This window comes from Rhea americana, unplaced genomic scaffold (assembly GCF_003343005.1).
Source record: "Rhea americana isolate MKP2758 unplaced genomic scaffold, rheAme1 scaffold_175, whole genome shotgun sequence".
NCBI lineage: Eukaryota > Metazoa > Chordata > Aves > Rheiformes > Rheidae > Rhea > Rhea americana.
Window position 1 is genome coordinate 427,639 of NW_028185872.1, and position 19,567 is coordinate 447,205.

At 38.9% G+C, this 19,567-nt stretch overlaps 1 protein-coding gene across 3 annotated transcripts in view; it reads left to right on the plus strand.

Annotated features, from left to right (window-relative positions):
- The window catches only part of SPECC1 (sperm antigen with calponin homology and coiled-coil domains 1), an 88,050-nt gene that overhangs the window by 42,458 nt on the left and 26,025 nt on the right, over positions 1–19,567 (plus strand). For all 3 annotated transcript variants that reach the window (XM_085301267.1, XM_085301268.1, XM_085301269.1), the window contains 7 exons: positions 691–2,258; positions 4,127–4,334; positions 4,968–5,041; positions 5,617–5,795; positions 14,902–15,047; positions 15,275–15,375; positions 17,270–17,351. In XM_085301267.1, the coding sequence (XP_085157393.1) occupies positions 691–2,258; positions 4,127–4,334; positions 4,968–5,041; positions 5,617–5,795; positions 14,902–15,047; positions 15,275–15,375; positions 17,270–17,351 (2,358 nt within the window). The remainder of the gene's footprint in view (positions 1–690; positions 2,259–4,126; positions 4,335–4,967; positions 5,042–5,616; positions 5,796–14,901; positions 15,048–15,274; positions 15,376–17,269; positions 17,352–19,567) is intronic.

Here is a 19,567-nt window from a genome sequence, read left to right on the forward strand (position 1 = left end):
CAACTCAAACTTTACTTCCCTTGTAATCACATAATGCTTTGCCATTAAGTTGGTTTAAAAAAATAAAACCAGCGTCAACTTTCTGACTTCCTTTTATTCTTCCTCCGTAAGAGGATGGAAATTTATAACATGAAAAATCTTTTGTCCATCTCTGTGAAAGGCTACAGCAACAGAATTGTCTTAGTTTAAAAYGAGTTGCCAGGAGTGACAGTTCTGTGTTTCTGACTTTTTTTTTGTGATTCTATACTGCGTAAATTGACCACAGTGCAAATACGTTAGTTTCATATGTGATAAAACACTCATTTTACAGTCAAAGCGGTATCTTTTCCCAGGTTATTGAACTTTTTGCAGAAATTAATGGGTTTAAATTATGCATTTCACAAGGTARCATAAAGAWTTTTTTTTTTTTTGTGAGATAGTTAGCATCCTGGTRTTGAGGTTGCAGTTTGTGTATGTATTTCTACACTAAGAAAGTGTTAGGCAGACTGGGTCTTTTTTAGGAGAGCTGGGCTGCAGGAAGAGGAGGAAATACAAATAATACAAACGTTGGTAAAACATGAATCCACACTGTCAGTCATGACTGAACCTRTTCAAACATTCAGGTGTTGGGAAGACTTCTGTAGCCTTTTTGCCAGGTGATCTCTTCATGAAAAGAAAACCTCAATTTGCTTTATCTCTTTTCTCTTCAAGGAACAGTTTCAGCTGCAAAACGCACAGGGATTCCAGCACCTCGGGAGATATCATCATCTGTCTCCAGAGAGAGAGCCGTATTACGTGGTCAAGCCAACTCTAGGAAAACTCAGCCTAGCCCAACCTCTTCTGGTACACCCACTCCTACCAAACATGTACGTCCCACTACAAAGTCCAAGCAAGAGAATGAAACTGGTGACAAAGCTGTTTTGGAGTCTCAGGTTAAAGAACTCCTTGCAGAAGCAAAGACAAAAGACTCAGAGATTACCAAACTCCGGTGTGAACTGAAGAAATGCAAAGAGAAAGGGTCACATAACCCTGAAGCGATGGGTGCTTCAGACCAAAACTTAGAAACATTATCACCTGTTGACATAGATCCATTAATACGAACYCTTCAGGAAAAAAATAGGACTTTTCAAAAAGAGCTTGCTAGCCTGGGAGAAGAAAACAGAGTTTTGAAAGAAAAATTGCTTTACCTAGAGAACTCTCCGCTCTCGGACACAACAACAAGCAGTGGAGGTGACAGCAGCTTCCCAACCCCAACCACCCAAGAATCTAGTTTTGGAAGCCCATCAAAAAATGTCTTGAAGGGTGAAACAGATGAGCACAGGCAGCAGGTGAATGGAGGCACTCTGCGCAATTCAGGTTCTTCCAGCAGTGACGTAACTAAAGCTTCCTTGTCACCCGATGCATCTGATTTTGAACATATAGCAGATATACCTTCTAGGCCAACATCCTCGAATAGCAACAACTTCAAAGGTTCCAGATGCTCCACTACAGGAAGTTCTCCAAACAATATTAGTGACCTTTCTGTTGCATCTCTTACAGAGAGAATACAAAAAATGGAGGAGAACCACCACAGCACAGCAGAAGAATTACAAGCCACTTTGCAGGAGCTGTCAGATCAACAGCAAATGGTGCAGGAGCTGACAGCAGAAAATGAGAAACTAGTTGAAGAGAAAGCTCTCCTGGAGACTTCCTTTCATCAACACAGGGATAGAGCAGAACAGTTGAGTCAAGAAAATGAAAAGCTAATGACTCTTCTCCAAGAGAGATCCAAGAATGAAGAAAGCAAAGCTCAGGAAGGGAAAGTCCTTGAACTGGAACAGAAATGTGCAGAAGTTCTTGAAAAAGCACAATTTGAAAGAGAGAAATTGCTCAACATTCAGCAGCAGTTAACCAGCAGCCTACGGAGCTTAGAAAGGGAGCACCAAGATGCTCAGCAGCTGATTAAAGGCCTAAGAGAAGAAAATGAAAAGCTGGTTAAACTTCTAGAAGTGGAACAGCAAAGCAATAACGTGGTAGCAAAAACTCTAGAGGACTGTAAAATTGCTTTAGAAGGCCTAAAAATTGAGAATGGGTCACTCAAAACTCAGTTAGAAAGTGAGAAACAAAAGGCTGCAGAGATCAGTGCAATGGGATGTACTACTGGCAGCTCTGAGGTGCAAGAGATGTTGAAGGTTGCCCATGCAGAAAAGGATCAGTTAGAAGTATCTTGTACAGAGCTTAAACAAGAACTGCTRAAGGCAAACAGTGAGCTGAAGCATGTTCAGGGTCTGCTGTCTAAGGTAAAGCAGTAACAGCTGTAAAATACAACGTTGTTTATCTGTCCTTCCAAAAATAAATAACTGTTGGTCTTTGTATTGTTATTGAGCAGTTAATTATAAATATCCAAATTTTCCACTGCATTAATTATTTTGAATGGAATTGAGGGTCACGTGGTATTGCCTCTGCTTCTGCTTCTGTATGCATGTTTTTCATGGAATAACTTCTAGCAAGGCTCCATATATAAATTCAAAACTTTGCTTCCTCTAGTACCATCTTAGTATTTCAGTGAATGGAAATGTATTCACCAAAATTGGAGCAAGAGAACAGATTAATAAAAAATCACTTTGACATTATTTGAATAAATATTAGTGAAAATCACTTTGTAATCAAGTGAKAGAAAAGGACATGAATAGTCAGCAGCAAGTTTTACATTCTGGATAAATCGTGAAGACAGAGTAGTAAGTAGTGAACTATCGATATCATTGGGCATGAGAATACAAGGGCATGAACTAACACCCACAGAAGCTGGTATTTTCAGGGAGCACACTAATGATGTAGAATCAAGCCCCRGATGAGATTCTTGTGCTAATACTGAAATATGTTTACAGAGTTGAAATTTAGTGTTCTGTTTTGGGGTGGGCAGAGTAATGGCAAAAGAAAAGATTTGTTTTAGAATAGTTTCTCTGCCTTATTTGGTGGCTTGTAGCTTTGCTCCCAGCACTCGTAAGTGCATTAATGGTTCTGTCTGATCCTGAGTGTTCAGGAGAGAACTGCAATGTGAGGTACCATAGAAAAAGTGTTAATATAGCACAAATCAGTGATTAAAGTCCCATTGCTGCAGTAAGAGTGATAGTCAGTGTGTACAGTATTTCCTGGATGGGGAAAGGATCATGGGWAGAATTCTAGAATTGGCATGTTGCAGAGGAAGAGAGCATTGCCAAAAAGCACCTCCATGATTTGAGTGATTTAGAAAAACCAGATGTCCTTTCAGCTTAAATAGGTGACCACAGCAAATAGAGTTAGTAGAGGAAGCTCCCGAGTGCTTTTGAGCGCTTGTGTAGCTACAGTTTACGAAGAATAAATGAAAAACTGCTGAGTGCTCAGCATCTGCAACAAACTTTCATTGCTTGTTTTTGAAACCACAGATTTCCTCCCTTTTACTCTTCCTCTCTCTTGAATTAAGCTGTTTTGCATCACTGGCTATTTGTGACACCCAAGCTAGACCACAGGCTGCCCTTCAGTCAGGCTGTGCCAGTGCTGCTGACTGAATTGGCAACATATGCCTTGCTTCTCCATAACTTGTTCTTGCTCCAAGATCTCTCCCAGCCCTGGTAGTATTGATCTCTGGACCTGAGCCAAAAAACTGAAGTGCAACATATTCCCCCTTCAGTAATTCCAGATGTCCTGAATCCAGAAAATACTCATCTGCAATAGCTAGCTCTACCACGTATGTTTTGACAATCCATTGGAAATGCATGTGGTAAAAGCAGCAAAACTGTKCATGTGGACAAACTGATCATCTTCTGGCCCTAAGGCAGTGATATCACTCTCAAATTATGATACAAGAATAGATCTGGAGCTTTCCAGGAATATGGTTCCTCTGTTCATCACCTACAGAGGCTGCTTTGGAATTACAATCCTTATAATAAAGGAGACCTTAATTTCCTTTCCARTATCTTGTTGTATTATCTTTCTGGCCAGAAAAGAACACTGACATTCATAGGTTTTACATGTTTCCTGAAATTGTGTCATTAGCACTAAAATTCCTGAGTTTATAAATGGTTAGAACACAAGATCACTTCTTAAGTCCATGAGATGCCCAGTAAAATATGAGTGATGTCTGTTAAGAAACAAAGGCAGATTTGCAACTTTCTTTCCTCTCTTCCAGGCTGAGAGTGAATGTGGTCAACTGAAGGAGATATGTGACCGTCAGGCTGAGCAACTGAGCAGAACTAGCCAGAAATTGCAGGAAAAAACATCAGAGAATGAAGCAGATATAAAAAACCTAAAGGAGACCATTTTTGAGTTGGAGGACCAGGTGGAACAGCATCGTGCTATAAAACTGCACAATAACCAGCTCATCAGTGACCTAGAGAGTAGGTGGAACTGAAAAAAAGTATTTAAGTGAACTTAYTCTGGAAGCTGAGTTATGGATGCAACAGGGAGGAAGAGGCATGTCTTGAGATGTGTGACAAGGGCATTACTTTAGAATTATTCCTATTTTGTCCAATCATTTCTGTTCACGTGCGTAAATAACTATCTGGACAGGTAGTGCTGCAGAAATAATGTTAGAGACAGTCTCCAAGCTTCATTTTTAGTGAAGGATGTATCACCCATTCTAGAAGCTGGAATTATTGACCTTTGTAAAGAGCTTTTGGGGAAAAGCACTAGTTAAGAGCTGGAAATTTAGGTTTACAGTGGAAGGAGAGCTGCCATCTGGTGGAATGAGTTGGACATTTTGCTTATCAGTGATGGGAATTTGTACTGCATATGTGCTACTGTAAAGTCTGAGTTTATGCCTCAAAATAATGACCTACTTCAGGGATGTTTGAATAATAAATCCACTTTTCTATTCATGATCCATTGACAGAGTATCTTAAATTCAGTTTAGTCTCTGTTAGTGCCATTACTAGAAGCAAAACCAAGTAGGCTGCTTTGCCCTCCCATTTTTACTTTTCATTCTTGCTCTTATCTGTTTAATATTTTTTTCGCTTTTTGACTATTCCTAGGTAGAGCAATGAAGCTGGAAGAACAAAAACAAGATACAGAGAGGCAGCTAAAGGCTCTGACTAAGCAAATGAAGGTAAGACTTTGACTCCATGACAAAGCTGAACTTTTACTGGAGTGCTGGATTTGAAAGAAAAATTATATTTTTTTTAGAACAGTTTTAAACAGTTCTTTCTACATCTTTTTATTCTCTATTCTCCTCATTCATTTGTARCTGATCCTTTGCCTGGAAGGGAAAATAATGTATCATTTGCAAATTAGTTTTGCTTTTTCTCCGTATGAATTTCTGCTACTTTGGGAAGTCCATGCATGCTTTATGAAACATTATGAGCAATGAGCTCTTTCCTCTTTTCAGTGACAGTGTCTTCAGTGGTATCAAGAGTCTGAATGTCAACAGGTATAAAAAGAATGTTAATGGTACTTTTTTTTATTGGAGGATAGCTGAGAGTGTTGCTTAGCATCAGTTTCTTGTTTGGCAATCTTGTCAAAATTGTATGAAGGGGCAAGCTTGGCCTCAGCCTCAGCATGATTCTTTGGTGAAATCCTGGCCTCTTATGGAGGCTAAAAGGGTGATCAATAACTGATAACATTCTAAGCTCAAGTAAGCGTATTTTACAGCAAGCGCTTCTGGGTTGTAATTGCTCTTTCTAGGAAGATACAGAAGAGTGGAGGCGTTTTCAAGCTGATCTGCAGACTGCAGTGGTTGTAGCCAATGATATTAAGTGTGAAGCCCAGCAGGAGCTGCGTGTGGTAAAGAGGAAACTTCAGGAGGAAGAGGAGAAGAGTGCCAGACTTCAGAAGGAGCTGGATGAAGTGAAGGGCAGTAACAGGTTGGTTGCTTACAAGGACCAAGATTTCATCTCTGTGACTGCTAACATGCACGCAGTGTTTTGTCAGTAACGATTTGTTGGCTTCAATGTGCATGTTGTCTGTTTTAAACTCTTCTGACAGGTATTGCTGTGTTTTATCCTAAGACATTTCTATTCTTTTTCTTTCTGGTGACSTAGTTCTGCCAAATAGGCCATGAATGTTTTAATCAACAGATATTTAATAACAATTGCCAATAACCCTCGTAGCTTTGTTCCTTATACTCTGTTCCAATCTCTGCGCAGCTGCATTAAACCATCTGTGAAAAGACTGGCTGCATATATTTAATGGGACATCCAGAAGAGAACTACTTAATCTGAAAGGAGAACAAGAAATATATATATATCCAAACTAAAATGAGATCTAGCTGGACTTACTTGTTCTGCAGATCTGATACTTGTTGACTGAATGATCAGTGCGAGTACTAGGACTTCTCAACTCGTATCTCCTGTCCTTAATTTGAAACTGATTATGCGATTAGCATATCATGCTAATATGATATTACTGTGGTCTATGGTCTGAGTTAAGGTTGAGTGCAGAAGTGATTTTGTAACATAGTGAATTCACTTGTGAAACAGTTGCTACAGTCTCAGTAGTTGAAAGGGGGATAGTAAATATGACACTGGAGTCTGGGATCCTGTGAGCTAAAGATACACCCCAGCATAGTGAGCAGTATATGTGGGGCTTTCCACCATGGGAACAGGGTAAGAACAAAAGTGACTGATAACAGTTGTAGTTGGAAACGATGTGCCTTCTATGCAGTGCAAGACCTTTTATGTAGCCYCTTTCATTCCAAAAGTCATACCACGATTGTCATACTGAACAATATGAGATGAAATGGAAAATGCATTAGAAAAAGGAACTGAAATTTATAAAGAAGGTAACGTTCTGCTCTTTTATTGCATTGGCACAAGATGTGCCAGGGCTGTAGAGATGAAAATTTGTCCAAGGAGAATGAAGGAAGATAAAATAATACAATGAAACTATTTACCAAAAATATGTGCCAAATAAGCTTTACTGCTCTAGATTGTTCCAGTTAATCTCTCTCCCAGTAACTCATAGTCACTGGCAGAGACTCTCTCTCCCAGTATTCATAGCAACTAATAGAATAGTGACAGGAACATGGTGAATCCTGTCATTCCTTCCAGGTGGAATAACAGTCCAGCTTGTGTTCCTTGTATTTTCTCACAGTTTTTCAGTCAAGAGTTTCCACAGAAGCTGTACAACAGATGGAAGTAAAAAGATGGGAGGGATTTTGTGTGGGGGTGTATGGGTCAGAATTGCTGGATGGAAGGAATGGAAATGCTTTTTCAGAAAAATAAAATAATGCATTTAACCTCCAGTTTCATTATCAGAATCCCCAGTGTATGCAAAAATAGCTGCTACAGAGTATATATTAAAACCAAATGATTACCAGGCAGTACTTAACTTTTGGTGCCGATTTTCATTCTTCATTTGTCTTTAATGAAATTTCTGTTGCTCAGAGTAGAGTAAGGAACACAACTGCTTTTCCCAATTTAGATGTTAATCTGTATGTAAAGGCAGAAATCTTACACTTGTCATTTCCCTCTTTATTCCTTTTTTTTTAAAAAAATTTGAAGACAGATGTATTTAACTTATTTAAATTGAATTAGAAGATGACTTGCTAATTTGCAAACTGAGATGTTTCTCTTCCATGTATAAGGAACATGGCTGTACTGTCAGCTCTTTGGCATAAGAAGCCTGAGCAGTAAAAATTACTTTTGAAATTAGATCCCTAGAATCTGTATATACATAGCTCCAGAAGGACGTATTCTGACGTGTATTTAAGTCATTTTTGACATTTGTCTCTCCCTGTCTTTCTCATACGTATAGATAGATATATGTGTGTCTTTTGTTTTTGTTTGACTATCTGTCTAGCTTGCTTGGAATATTACATTGGACCCGAAGGCAAAAATACCATCTACTGCGGGCAACATATATTCTATTTCAAAGACAGGTGCTGAGCTCAAATTTTGCATCTGTCAATTTAGGTATAATAGATTTGACTGTGTCACAGTGTCTGTGCAGAGAGTATTTAACAAAATCCATCAAGTGGTATGGAGAAGATAATGAAGCCTGCATTAAGTCATTGCCTAAATAACCCGATGATCAACAGCTCAGCAATGAAATTTTAAAACTCTGCTGACCTTTTATAAAAACAAATTCTTAGAGTCCCCAAAGCTACTGCTGAGAGCCAGTTCTACAATCCCAGTTATTCTTGCATTCCTAAGCTCACTATTCCCCCCAAGCACTGCAACTTCTTCTACCCTGAAAATTCTGGGGATATTCTTATCATTGCTTTAGTCAGCATTCGCAAATGCTACTGCTCAGAATCAGCAGTGGATTCTGGTACTTGTGGTGACTTTTAACGCAAGCTCAGCGCCAGTGGAAATGGTTTCTAGTATGATACCTTAACACAGTCCATAAAGTATCCCTCATATTTGTCAATGCTGAGCAGCTGTGCCCTCAGCTGAATATCTGACAGTCCCTGGTGAAAGTTTCCTGCCAGATTTCTAAGCTCTGATTGGAAAATGTACTTTCCAAATAGTTTGCTACTCAAAGGTTTTTCTGGCAAAATCTCAGTCGTCTCTTGAGGGTCATTAGACACCACCTCGTAAATTGATCTTGAAGCCAGTTTATCTCCTACGACATCCTGTCATTTTAATGCTTGCCTGTGGATGCCTGAGTTCCTGCCTCCAAGTTTGATTTCACCGTTACAGTCTTCTAATCAGACAAAAAGTCATTTTTGGTTCAGGAACAACCAAAGAACTTGCAGAAAAAGTCCAGATGAGGTCATCAGAGTTCATCTGAATAAAGGTAAGAGCCTCCCAAAGGCTGTTTTAACACAGATTAAATGTCTAATTCTATGACTAAGAAGGTTGGGGGGAGGTTGGACCAGCATCAAACAAGAATTGGAGTAAGGAGGAGAGGAGTTCACTTGTCCCAAATTAGTGCTGATTGAAACCTACAAATTGATTACTAATTGATTACAGATTGATAACTCATATGTTTTGGACAATCTTTCATGATATTTTACATCCTAATTAATGTTATTTCTCTGCAATAAAATGGAAAAGCTTACAATCCACTATTGTGTAATCGCCTCCTCAGAGGTGGTGAGTACTGAGGTTATGCAGTCTCCRCGCTTGGAGGTTTTAGTGACCGGACTGCATAAAGCCCTGAATAGCCTGGTCTGATCTAATAGCTGACCCTGCTTTGAGGAGGAGATTGGACTAGATAACCTCCTGAGGTCTCTTCCTATCTGAATTACCCTGTGAGCCTGTAGTAAGTCTCCTCTTTTCAGAAAACTCATCTTGGAAATAAACTATTTTTTCTAGCTGTTTTAGGAGCAAATATTTAAGCGCTGGGGAAAAAAAAAAAGGTATATTGGATCTGTAATGCGAAAGAAGACAATTATTGCAAGGAGGACCCTAATTAAGGATGCCCCTCTTTGGCTTCATACATACAGGTTTCCAAGCCTGTTCTGGCAATACAGTATTCAGCAGCAATGAAAGTTTAAAGATCTTTCTCTGAATATTTTTCTTTGTCTCCCAAATTCTCAAAATGATTTTGCTGCTCTGTGTTTCACTGCATGTGCAGTGGGAGTATAGCACTAAATGCCATGAATCAAGAACATGGAAGGAAGACAGTTGGGTTGGGAGAATATTCAGAATACAGAGAAATTATATCCAAAATTAAATGAGCCGTTTCCTAGAATAATGAAAAAAATCTGACAAAATCTTCCAAAGGAGGATTGTACTGTATCCCTCTAATTTGTTTCTGTTCTTCCTCCTAAAGTCTCAAATGGCTAGTAGACACAGCATGGCTAGTGTTATGTGCTTTTTCTCCTGGATTTAGGCTTGTACTCTACGTGTATTAAAACCTGCTGTCAGTCTGTATGTGCTGATGTGCTGCTTATCTGTGCTTATGTTTTGCAGCTGTTCTGTCTTACAGAGGTCTGATCAGTTAATTCTGCTGCAGTTAAAATGAGCAAACTCAAATGTCAGAGCAGGGTCCTTGATGAAGTGCTTTTTTACAATATTTAGTCATTCCTCAGGGTTTTTGGTATTAAATGGAGGTGATTGCAACTGCTTTGGTATAAGGACTTCGAAACAGAAACTGAGTTGCCTGGCAGGTTCATGTATCTAACTTGAATGAATAGTACTAACTGATGAGAGGAGAGGAAAGCCAGGAACACTGTCACCCCTGTCCTTTGAAATTGATTCCCTGCCTCTACATATTTAACTTCTTCCTGTCCAAACAACATAGATTTTCTTGTATTTTATATTGTTGTTTTGCACATTATGCCTCAGAGTGGTAAGGCATTCCTTCAAGACTGCCCTAACACCACCACCAGCATTTCTCTTTTTCCTCTTTATTTAATGATGATGGGATGATTAGCTGTAAAATACTGGGAGCTGTACCTCAGAATGGGCATCACATTGCTGCTTATAACTTCCTCCACTATTATCTGTATCTCCATAGGTGCCTGATCTTTACCAGCTAACACAGCCCTGGATGGAAGCAAAGCCAGGCTTGTGAGACACTTCAGGACATGCCTTCAACTTGCAGTTGAAAAGGGAAATTTCAGTTGGAGAAAGCACCTCCAGTTTATTATTGCCCTGCAATCAAGCATATTGCAAAGTGTGAATGCTGTTCAGGTCTACCTTCTCCCCACGGGCAGGAGCCTATGTCTTTGTTTTGGAAGGCCTCCCTCTTCAGAAGACTTCTGGAGGCGGAAAAAGTTCTGAATTCATTTTAAACCAACTTAAGTGATAGGAAGTAATCGCAGAGATTTTGTAGAGTGAAATAACTGATGTTTTTTTTTTTGAGGGATGTGGTATTTTCCCTTAAACAGAAATCCAAACATACCATTTTAAGTTTAAACAAAAAGAAAACTGAATGTGTATGTCTAATTTGTAAAATTTAATGCACATACACATTCTGTTCTCCATATAATACTATCTTCATAAATCTGTATGTGTCCACATATGCATACTGATCTATATGTATGTGTGCATACCGCAAGTCAAGYGATTCCTGAATTTGCAGTTGGGTGAGTTGCATGTGGAAATCATGTTACTGAAATCCAACAGGAAAAGTAATTTAGAAACATGAGATGGCTTATTTGATGTCAGCTGTTTTCATGGTTTTAGGGTTTCGATACTGCATTGACAACGCACGCACCACCGGGTGGCGTATCTGGCTCAGTGTGTGTTGAAAAGCTCAGTGATGCCCGAGCAGGGCATGCTGCTCTGGCTTTCAGCAGAGAACATCCCACGTGAGGTTTTTCCTGACTGAGAGAATTGCCAATGGAGAGAGCAGACAGAAGGGAAATGAATATATCAAGCCCCTAATAAATACCCTCTCAGGAGGAGCCGTTCTTGTACCCTAAACTCAGGTGAAATACATGATCAGGGAAAGTTTGCTTGTGTTCAGCTTTGCAACTGGAGACACTTGAAGGGAGCTTTACTTTGATGCTAAAGAGAAATGAAAAAGTTGCCATCTTACCAGCAGACCATCAGGATTCATCCTAGGACTGGAACTTCCTGTCTTGGCTGTGGGGTTCTCATCCTTTGCTCCTAGACCTGAAGACCTAGCAGGGGCCTGGTCTCAGAGCAGGCTAAGCTAGAGAATTCTGAGAGCTGTTATGACTTTGACATGACCTTCTCCTTTTTGCCGTGCTACAGGAGTGTATACAAATATGCACACTTATGTTGCCTTTCTTTTCCATGCTGGCAGCTGTTGAATGTTAATTTTTATGTTTAAGAAATATATATTGAAGTGCCAAATAAATGTGTAAGTGTCTGGAATTGTCTGCTTCCTGCTGTTGGCCTCTCTTCTGTTCTGTGCATCAGCAGCTGTGTATATTTCTTATTTGTGTCCTTTGGAGTTCAGGAGGATTCACAATAACAATGCCAGGAACTGTGTCAAAGACTATACTGCAGAGCAATTATCCTGAAAATGTGGTTATGGGGTCCTAGGGCACTTGTAATGAAAGCAGCATCTGAGCAGTTCAGAGATTTCTGAACACAGGAAGGCTGCCATTTCCAACATATATACATGAAATACAGTAAGGCTTACATCTYGTTGGTTCTCTGTTATCTACATAATCCAAACAGTGCTGTTAAAAGAAAAGCTCATTGCACTACTTCTCTCACTGAGGAATGAAACTAGGCAGTAGTTGTGTGAAGAGGATTCTGCACATTTGAATTCTTTTGTGGCTAAAGTGCTCTGCTTCCTCCTGGAGCTGATCCATTTGAGCCAGCTGCAGTTGCAGCTTTTAGCTACATAAACCATTCATCCTTGTTTCAAGGAAAGCATACAGCCATAGATGACAATTTTTTTTCAATTTCATCCTCTTTGTATCAGGGYTTAGTCTTCATGGATGGCCTGAGCTGTACTAAGCTAAATTAATTCTATGCACTAGGAGTCATTTTTGATTTGAAGGTATGGCTTGTCATTAATCTAAGTCATGTTCTCCTGTACTGTCCTCCTGAATTTAATGCAAGTTGTGCTCTTTTGCTTCTCTTAAAAACAAAAAAACAACCCCCCCACATATATGTATGCATACATGCTTCCTCTTATCATACAGATTTTTCTTTTTAAAAATGAAAAGTACTCATCATGTTTAGTAGCTCTGCATTGCTTATCAGCTTGCCAATGCTAGTTGAAGCAAATAGGCCTCGTACTATTCTACATAGCKTTCATGCTGAGATTTGCAGCATGAGATGCCTGAGTTTTCTGAAATGATTATGTTTAATCTAGGAAGTTATTTCAAAGTGCGTTATAAGCCTATTACAGATACAGAGAATAAGATTACAGGAAGCATCCTAACAAAAGTGGAACCATTAGCAGCTCTAGTACTTAAATCTTCGCCGTTACTTAGTACAATGACAATATGCGGTGTATGATTTCTCAAACTCTTCTGTAGCGTAGCAGGCTAGTGTAGTTAGTTTCACATGTTTGTGTCCTTCTGCAATCAAAGGCTGGCCTGAGGTGACTAATSTGAGAGATTTGAGCTGTTCTAACCAATGATTTGTAGGTTAGTTGAGCCAGGGAGATATAATGCTGGCAACCATCCATCCTTTGTAACGTGTTGTGTTACGACTTGGTATAGTTTCTTTCTGCCCAAATAAAATCTAGAACTAACTCCCACTGTCATACTGATATGATGGCTGCCTAGAGCATACCTTTGGCTTGCTTTATTCTCAAGATTTACTGCTTTGCCTACAGGCATTTACTATTCCTTTCTTACTCTGATAATATTTCACAAACCTCATTCATACTCTCCCTAGCTGGATTATTAGACAGAGCTCTTGCATAATGGTGTATTTAATTCTTGAAAGCGAATTGGATTGCATCAAGTGACTTGGCATCCTGGGGTAGAAATCTATTCCTCCTCCATATTTTATTAGAAGCAGGACTCCTTTAGCTTTTCTGTTTTCTTATAAATAAAAATGCAGATGCTATTGCCTGCTTATTTGTTGTTTATGTTTTTGAAGCCATAGATCAAAAATGAAGGGTGGAAGCTAAAAGTTAGTTAGCAAAACACTGGCTCCCTCAGAGCTCAGTGAATCTCATCCAGTCTGCCTGTCCTCCTTATTGGTTTAAATGGTGAATAGAAATGAAGCGACTTTTTCTCTAGCCATCTGCCTCTGCGGGCTCCCCTGGCACATGAGGAACTAGAATGAATTAGCGAAGAAATAGCCAATGTCTGTTTAAAGACAGCACCTCCTTAAGCTCTGCCAAAAATAGAAGCATGACTCACTCATTCTCTTATTCATTGACACCCTTTAGCCCCCTGCCTTTTGTAGACAGTGATGCCAAAAGGAAAAAAGAAATCTATTTTTAGCTCAGTAGAAGTTGTTCAGCCTTAAAGGCATTTTTTGATAAGGTCCTACAGCCCTCTTCTGAAATCATTGCTGTTTTCCTATTCACATAGCTCATGGTGCCTACTGCACTTCAGAAGAGGGGAAGTGATGGTGCCCCAGAACCTGTAGGTCACCATGCACTTCAGAAAAACAATGTGATAGAGACTCTCTTTTTAAGTGACTAGACTTTGTTATCTAATTGCAGCTTTCCTAAGCTAAAACTAGATTATTACACTCAAAGTCTACACTGAGAGCTACAAGGTAAGTACGGAGCCAGCTCTAAGCAAAACCAGTCAGATCCACAAAATATATGACCAGAAGTGTCATACAGTTATACTAGATAATTRCATTTGCTGTCTAACACGGCTGTGGACTTTCCTGTACTAATTTCTGTAAGTCCAGCACCTAATCTTGACTTGAAAATTTCCAGTCAATGGAATAACTTAATGATCATAAAATGGAGGCCTTATTTCTATTTTGAATTTGTCTAGCCATTAAATTTTATTATTCTGCATGCTAGGATGAAGCATTCGTTACCAGTTTTTTTTTCCCTGCTTATGGATTGTGGTTGAGGATTTATTTGCTCAGCATACCTTCTTGTTGATTAGCTCAACAAGAGTTGAGTTTCCRAAGTATTTCATTATAAAACGTATTTTCTGTTTTCATTTTCATGGCTCTTACCTGAACCCTGTCCAATTTATTATTTTGTTTTCAACTGTAACATTTTAGCTGGTAACAATTACTCCAGTAGTAGTCACTCCAATTAAAAATACAGAGGGTAAAATAATATCTCTTTCCTTTTGGTTATTTTCCTGTTTATACATTGAGGACTACATTAGCCCCTTGGCCCCAGTTCAGGTAATTATCTATGATTACTTACAAGTCATCTTCAAAACTGCTTCTTTCCATGATAACCCTCAGTTCTGTGTAAGCACAGGGAATGGAATGGGGATGGTATGGTTAACAACAAAAAAGAGTTTGAGAGACTCAACAACTTAATGTTTGCCAGGCACTTCAGAAGAAGAACATGAACATTATGATAATGAGTGGGTCCATATTATGGGCATTACAATGACAGATGTGCGTTGTTGGATTTGCCATGCTAGATAAGAAGACCTTTAATCTCAGCTTGTACTTCCTGTTGCCACTGACTGATTTGGTTTCTGCTTTGCAGGCTGACAGCTGAAGAGGTAGATTCCCTAGAAGCAGATACAACCAACCGCTGGCATGGAGTTTGCATTAGCAGAGCATCTCCCACACCATCAGAATCTGCAGCCACTGTGAAGTCACTGATCAAATCATTTGATTTRGGATGCCCAGGTATTTAAACATTGTTTTTTGTAGTAAAAAAGCCTTTTTCTTGTAGCGACGAGCAGCTAATTTTTGTCATTTTGTACCACCTCTTGCTTTTGAAGGGGTGTTTTCTGTCAGTGCTTGGTGCATATATACTTTTCCGGAATGTCACCATGTTAGTGATCACTGCTCTGACATAAGTGAGAAAGAAGATGAGTTTGAAATACAAATGTTTCCATGATTTTCCCCTGCAGGTAGCACTGGACAGAATATCCCCGTTCACAAGGTCCCYAGGAGCCCTCTAAGTGGAATTCCTGTGAGGACAGCCCCAGCAGCTGCTGTTTCTCCCATGCAGGTACAAGGAGCTCTTTCCATCATTGCAGAGTTGAAATGGGTAGATGCAGCATTCACTACAGCCTAACACAGCTTCAGCATGCCAACATGCATATATAGACAAGGGGAAGGGGAAACTGTTTATTTGCTATGGAACATCAAACGCTGTAGTTCTAACAAAAAGGATCAAAGTGAGTTTGCCTTTATCTTCAGTTCAGGGGTCTCAGTGGACGGATGTAAACTCTTTGGAATACAGTTCTGAGCTTTAATCACTGTTGACCAGAAAAGTAGATTTTGATAATTAAGAGTGAGTTATGAGAAGCATCAGATTGAGCTAGGTAGTTGGCATGTGTCTATTCTGAGTTATCCAGTAAGTCCATATACCTCTGACTGAGGAGCTCTTACACTTCTTTTTTCTCCTGAAGCATAATTGTCCTGGAATATAGTTCTTCTTATGTCATGGCACCGGTTAGTTAACTTCCTGTTAGTTACTTTCAATTCTGTGGTGCGATGTTTTTGGAAATACCCCTTTTGTGAATGATGGAAAAGCAAACATGTTGCGATTCCTGATTTCCAGCTGTACTGAAGGTAGCATACCAACAGATTGCTAATGTTTCTAGGCTAGAGAAGCCTCTGCACATTTTTTGACCAGATGAACCAGTCATTGTTCTAAATATATGTCTGTAGATGTTCCAGATACAACTAAAGCCTTTATGAATCCCTAGGAGTAGCTTTAGAGACTAATCGAAACAGTGTTTCTCTTACTGARATTTACCTGTATAAAAAGATAAAATAGTTATCTACCTACTATCAGTTAGCCTCACAGTTATTAAATAATGCCCCACTTCAAATCAGGTAAGCTTTCATATCATCACCCTTATTTTTTACCTTTTCAGGAAGAATAGACTGTTTTCTTTATCTGTTTAAGGCCAAGGCCCTGATGTTTGACTTCGGTCATATATTATGCAAAATAAAGTTAGCACTGGCATAATGTTTGAATACTAGCAGGTAATGTAAATACATCTAAAAAGAAATAAGTGTCATCCTATCACAAGCTGTAATGGGTTGATTCATTCCTATAAAAGACTATTCATACGGTGAAAAAGCTCCTTGTCCCTGTCTTGTTATCTGCAGTCACTTCTCAGGAAGTTGAAGGGCTGATTTTCTATCTTTCAATTGTGCTGCTGATTTTATTTATATACACATATGAAGCAGCTTGAGGTATTTTTCCAGTCTTAGCGAACTAGGGTCTGTTTACTAAAAATTACAACACCTTTTGTCCTAAGCAGGGTCAAAGGGGAAGCTACTAGAATTGTATCAGGAAAATTTCCTCTTAATTTGGAGAAAAACTAGCTGTGAGGCTATGGCAGTAGGAGAGTGTTTTGAAGAAAGGGGTGACTGAAAGAGTACTTAGCAAGCATGTGAGCACATTTCCTTCAAAGAATCAGCAGAGCAAGTTTAAAGAATGGGATTAGGCAGATGTCTGGGAACCTTCTATTAATGCCTGCCTGAGCGGGTATTAATGCTTAAAACTGGTACAGGGGCTGCAGACGCAAGAATCCTTCTGGTCTGATTCAGGTTGCTGGGGACAGAGGCAGTGCTAGGAACAAATTTTCTTGCTTTGGGTTTATGACACTGGATTATGTTTGGCAAAAGAAAAACCTGTGCAAATAAAAGTGAGAATAGTTTAGGAACCAATGTATTACCAACTAAGAATATTTTCTCTGTCCTTTTATTTTTCACAGCCATTTAGACAGCTTTTTGTACAAGCCAATACCTTGCAGAAAGCTTCCTGTATCCCTCCACCTGCTTTATGGTCTTGAGATAGCAGAAACATCTCTTTTTTTTTTGCTTGCCCATTTAAGCATGATGGCTAGTATTTCTTGATTGTTTTTGTACATTTGTTTGTTTAACAGAGACATTCTGTTTATAATAATGGAAAAACAGCCAGCAAAGGAGTCGCCAGGCACACAGATCTTTCAGACCTTCCTCTTGCAGGTAAATTGCAGTAAATGCACAAATATTACCTCTGTTGCCAGCAAAAGCTTGTCATTAGTGCTTTGATACTGTCTGGTCCATTTTTTTCACTTTGTGCATGGTCAAAGGAAAAGTATCTTTAAAGCTTTTGTTTTAGAGATCTTATAATTTTATGTTGCTTCCATTCTATCTTTATCATAGCCTCAAGTGAGGGGTGGGGGGAAACAGATATACTGTGCTTTGCCAAAGCAAACTTGCCCTCTTTACTCCAAAATATCCATGGCACCTCTCTAATCCATGCAGTGGAACTAGAAAGGATTAGGTTTTATTCCACATGTATATATCTGGAACAAATCCAAAGTACTATCTTTTAGGGTTTCGTTTGTTTTTAAATTGGATTTCATTTGAAATACATCAAACATTTCAGATACAGATGCAACTGTTTTTGGAGCAGCCAGATTTGGGCTTGAAATAGTTTGTTTTGAGAGTTCTCAGGAGATGAATTTATTTTTATTTCACACTTTGCTTTTGTTCACTTGTCATATAATACTATTTTCTACCACTGCTTCTTTCCTCTTTTCTCTAGAGCCCTTTGTTTTCATTATCCAGTCCTGAATATAGCTATTGCATTGAAATCAAAGCTAGTAACAGTACGCGTTTTTTAAGGCCAGAAGAGTATTATATTCCTCTAGCCAAACCTCAGTGAAACAGCAGGAAGGGACAGAAAATCAGTCATAACACCTTCAGTGRTAGACTGAATTTTCTGCATTAGTTTGCTAGCACAAGAGAGAAATTAGAACATGTCTTCRTTTTTAGAATCTTCAGATAATTTACTAAGATTCCACTTTCAACATTCAAAGATGAAGARATACTGGATCTGAACAGCAAACCAGGTTATAGGTTGGATGGTAACATAAGCAAATAACAGCATCCTGTCTGTACTTCTGGCTTCTCCTGCTAGAGTAAATGCTAAGAAAGCAGAATTTATCAGTGGAACAAATAGCATTTACATATTTGTGTCAGGGGGCTTCCAGAAAATGTCTTGCATGAATATGAATATGTACTCTGATCTTAAACAGTATGTAAGACCATTTTAATCTCTACTAATTTACTGTATAGTGAAGTAATCTGTCAACTATGGAATGTAATGACAGTCCCGAGTGATAAATATCCCACTTCAGGCCATGGATACTTGCTGTTATTGTCCTGTAGACAACTGTTCTGTGAAAATCTATTTGAAATCAACAAGTATTTTATTAGCCATGGTACATGGTATGGTAACAATTTATGGTGTCTTATCTAACAAGTTCCCATATCTACAGCTTCTCATTTTACCTGTGTTTGATTTAGTTCCAGTAATCCTCAGCAAARGCTTACCATAACATTGTATTAGCTCTGGTTCCAGTCTAAATAATCCTAGAAGGCAGTTGATGCAAGCCCTATATAAACAATACTGAATTAAAAAATATCCCCAAGGAAATTCAGAATGAAGTAGTCTCCATAATAATAATCTTCTGGCTGGTTCCATCTGACTAGCATCACAGCAGGGTCCTGTGAGGTCTTTAATATGACCCAAATGTTACATTGTTGGGGAGGAGGATGGATTACTTAGTAGAGAGCTGATTTTTAGCTATGATCTTTTCAGTTAGAATCAGAAGTTTACTGGTTCTGTCCTGGAAATTCTAACAGATTTTTGCTGTGAAAAATAAGTTAAAGAAGTGTGTTACTCATGTAGGTGAGACTCAAAGTAMAAGACTGTTATTTGCACCACTTCAGACACTACTGTATAATTCAAGCCAGTAATCGCAAAGTCACTTTGAACAATGCAAATAAATGGAGCTAGCAGGATGTGATTTTCCTTAATCATATTGCATATTYTATGATTGTTCACCTATATCTCTTTCCAAAGGGCTCCTAATATACCTTTATCTTCTTCCTCTTTTCTTTGCAGCTAGATGTTTCTAATAGCCTTTATTCCTATCTGGCATCCTTTCTTCTGCTTGCCTTTCTTGTGCTTTCAGTGTGAATGCATCCCGACTGACTAGCACAGAATTTTCTAATTGAGTCATCCATTAGCCAGTCCAATTATGTTAATCACAATTTTGAAATGCATATTTTGGCCATCCTTAAAGGCTAGTGAGAAACCTACATTTCTCTTCATAATGTTCAAGTTTTATTTATTGATATGCCTTTGTGGTAGATCACTTCTTTAAACAGAATGTTCATGTGTTTAAGAC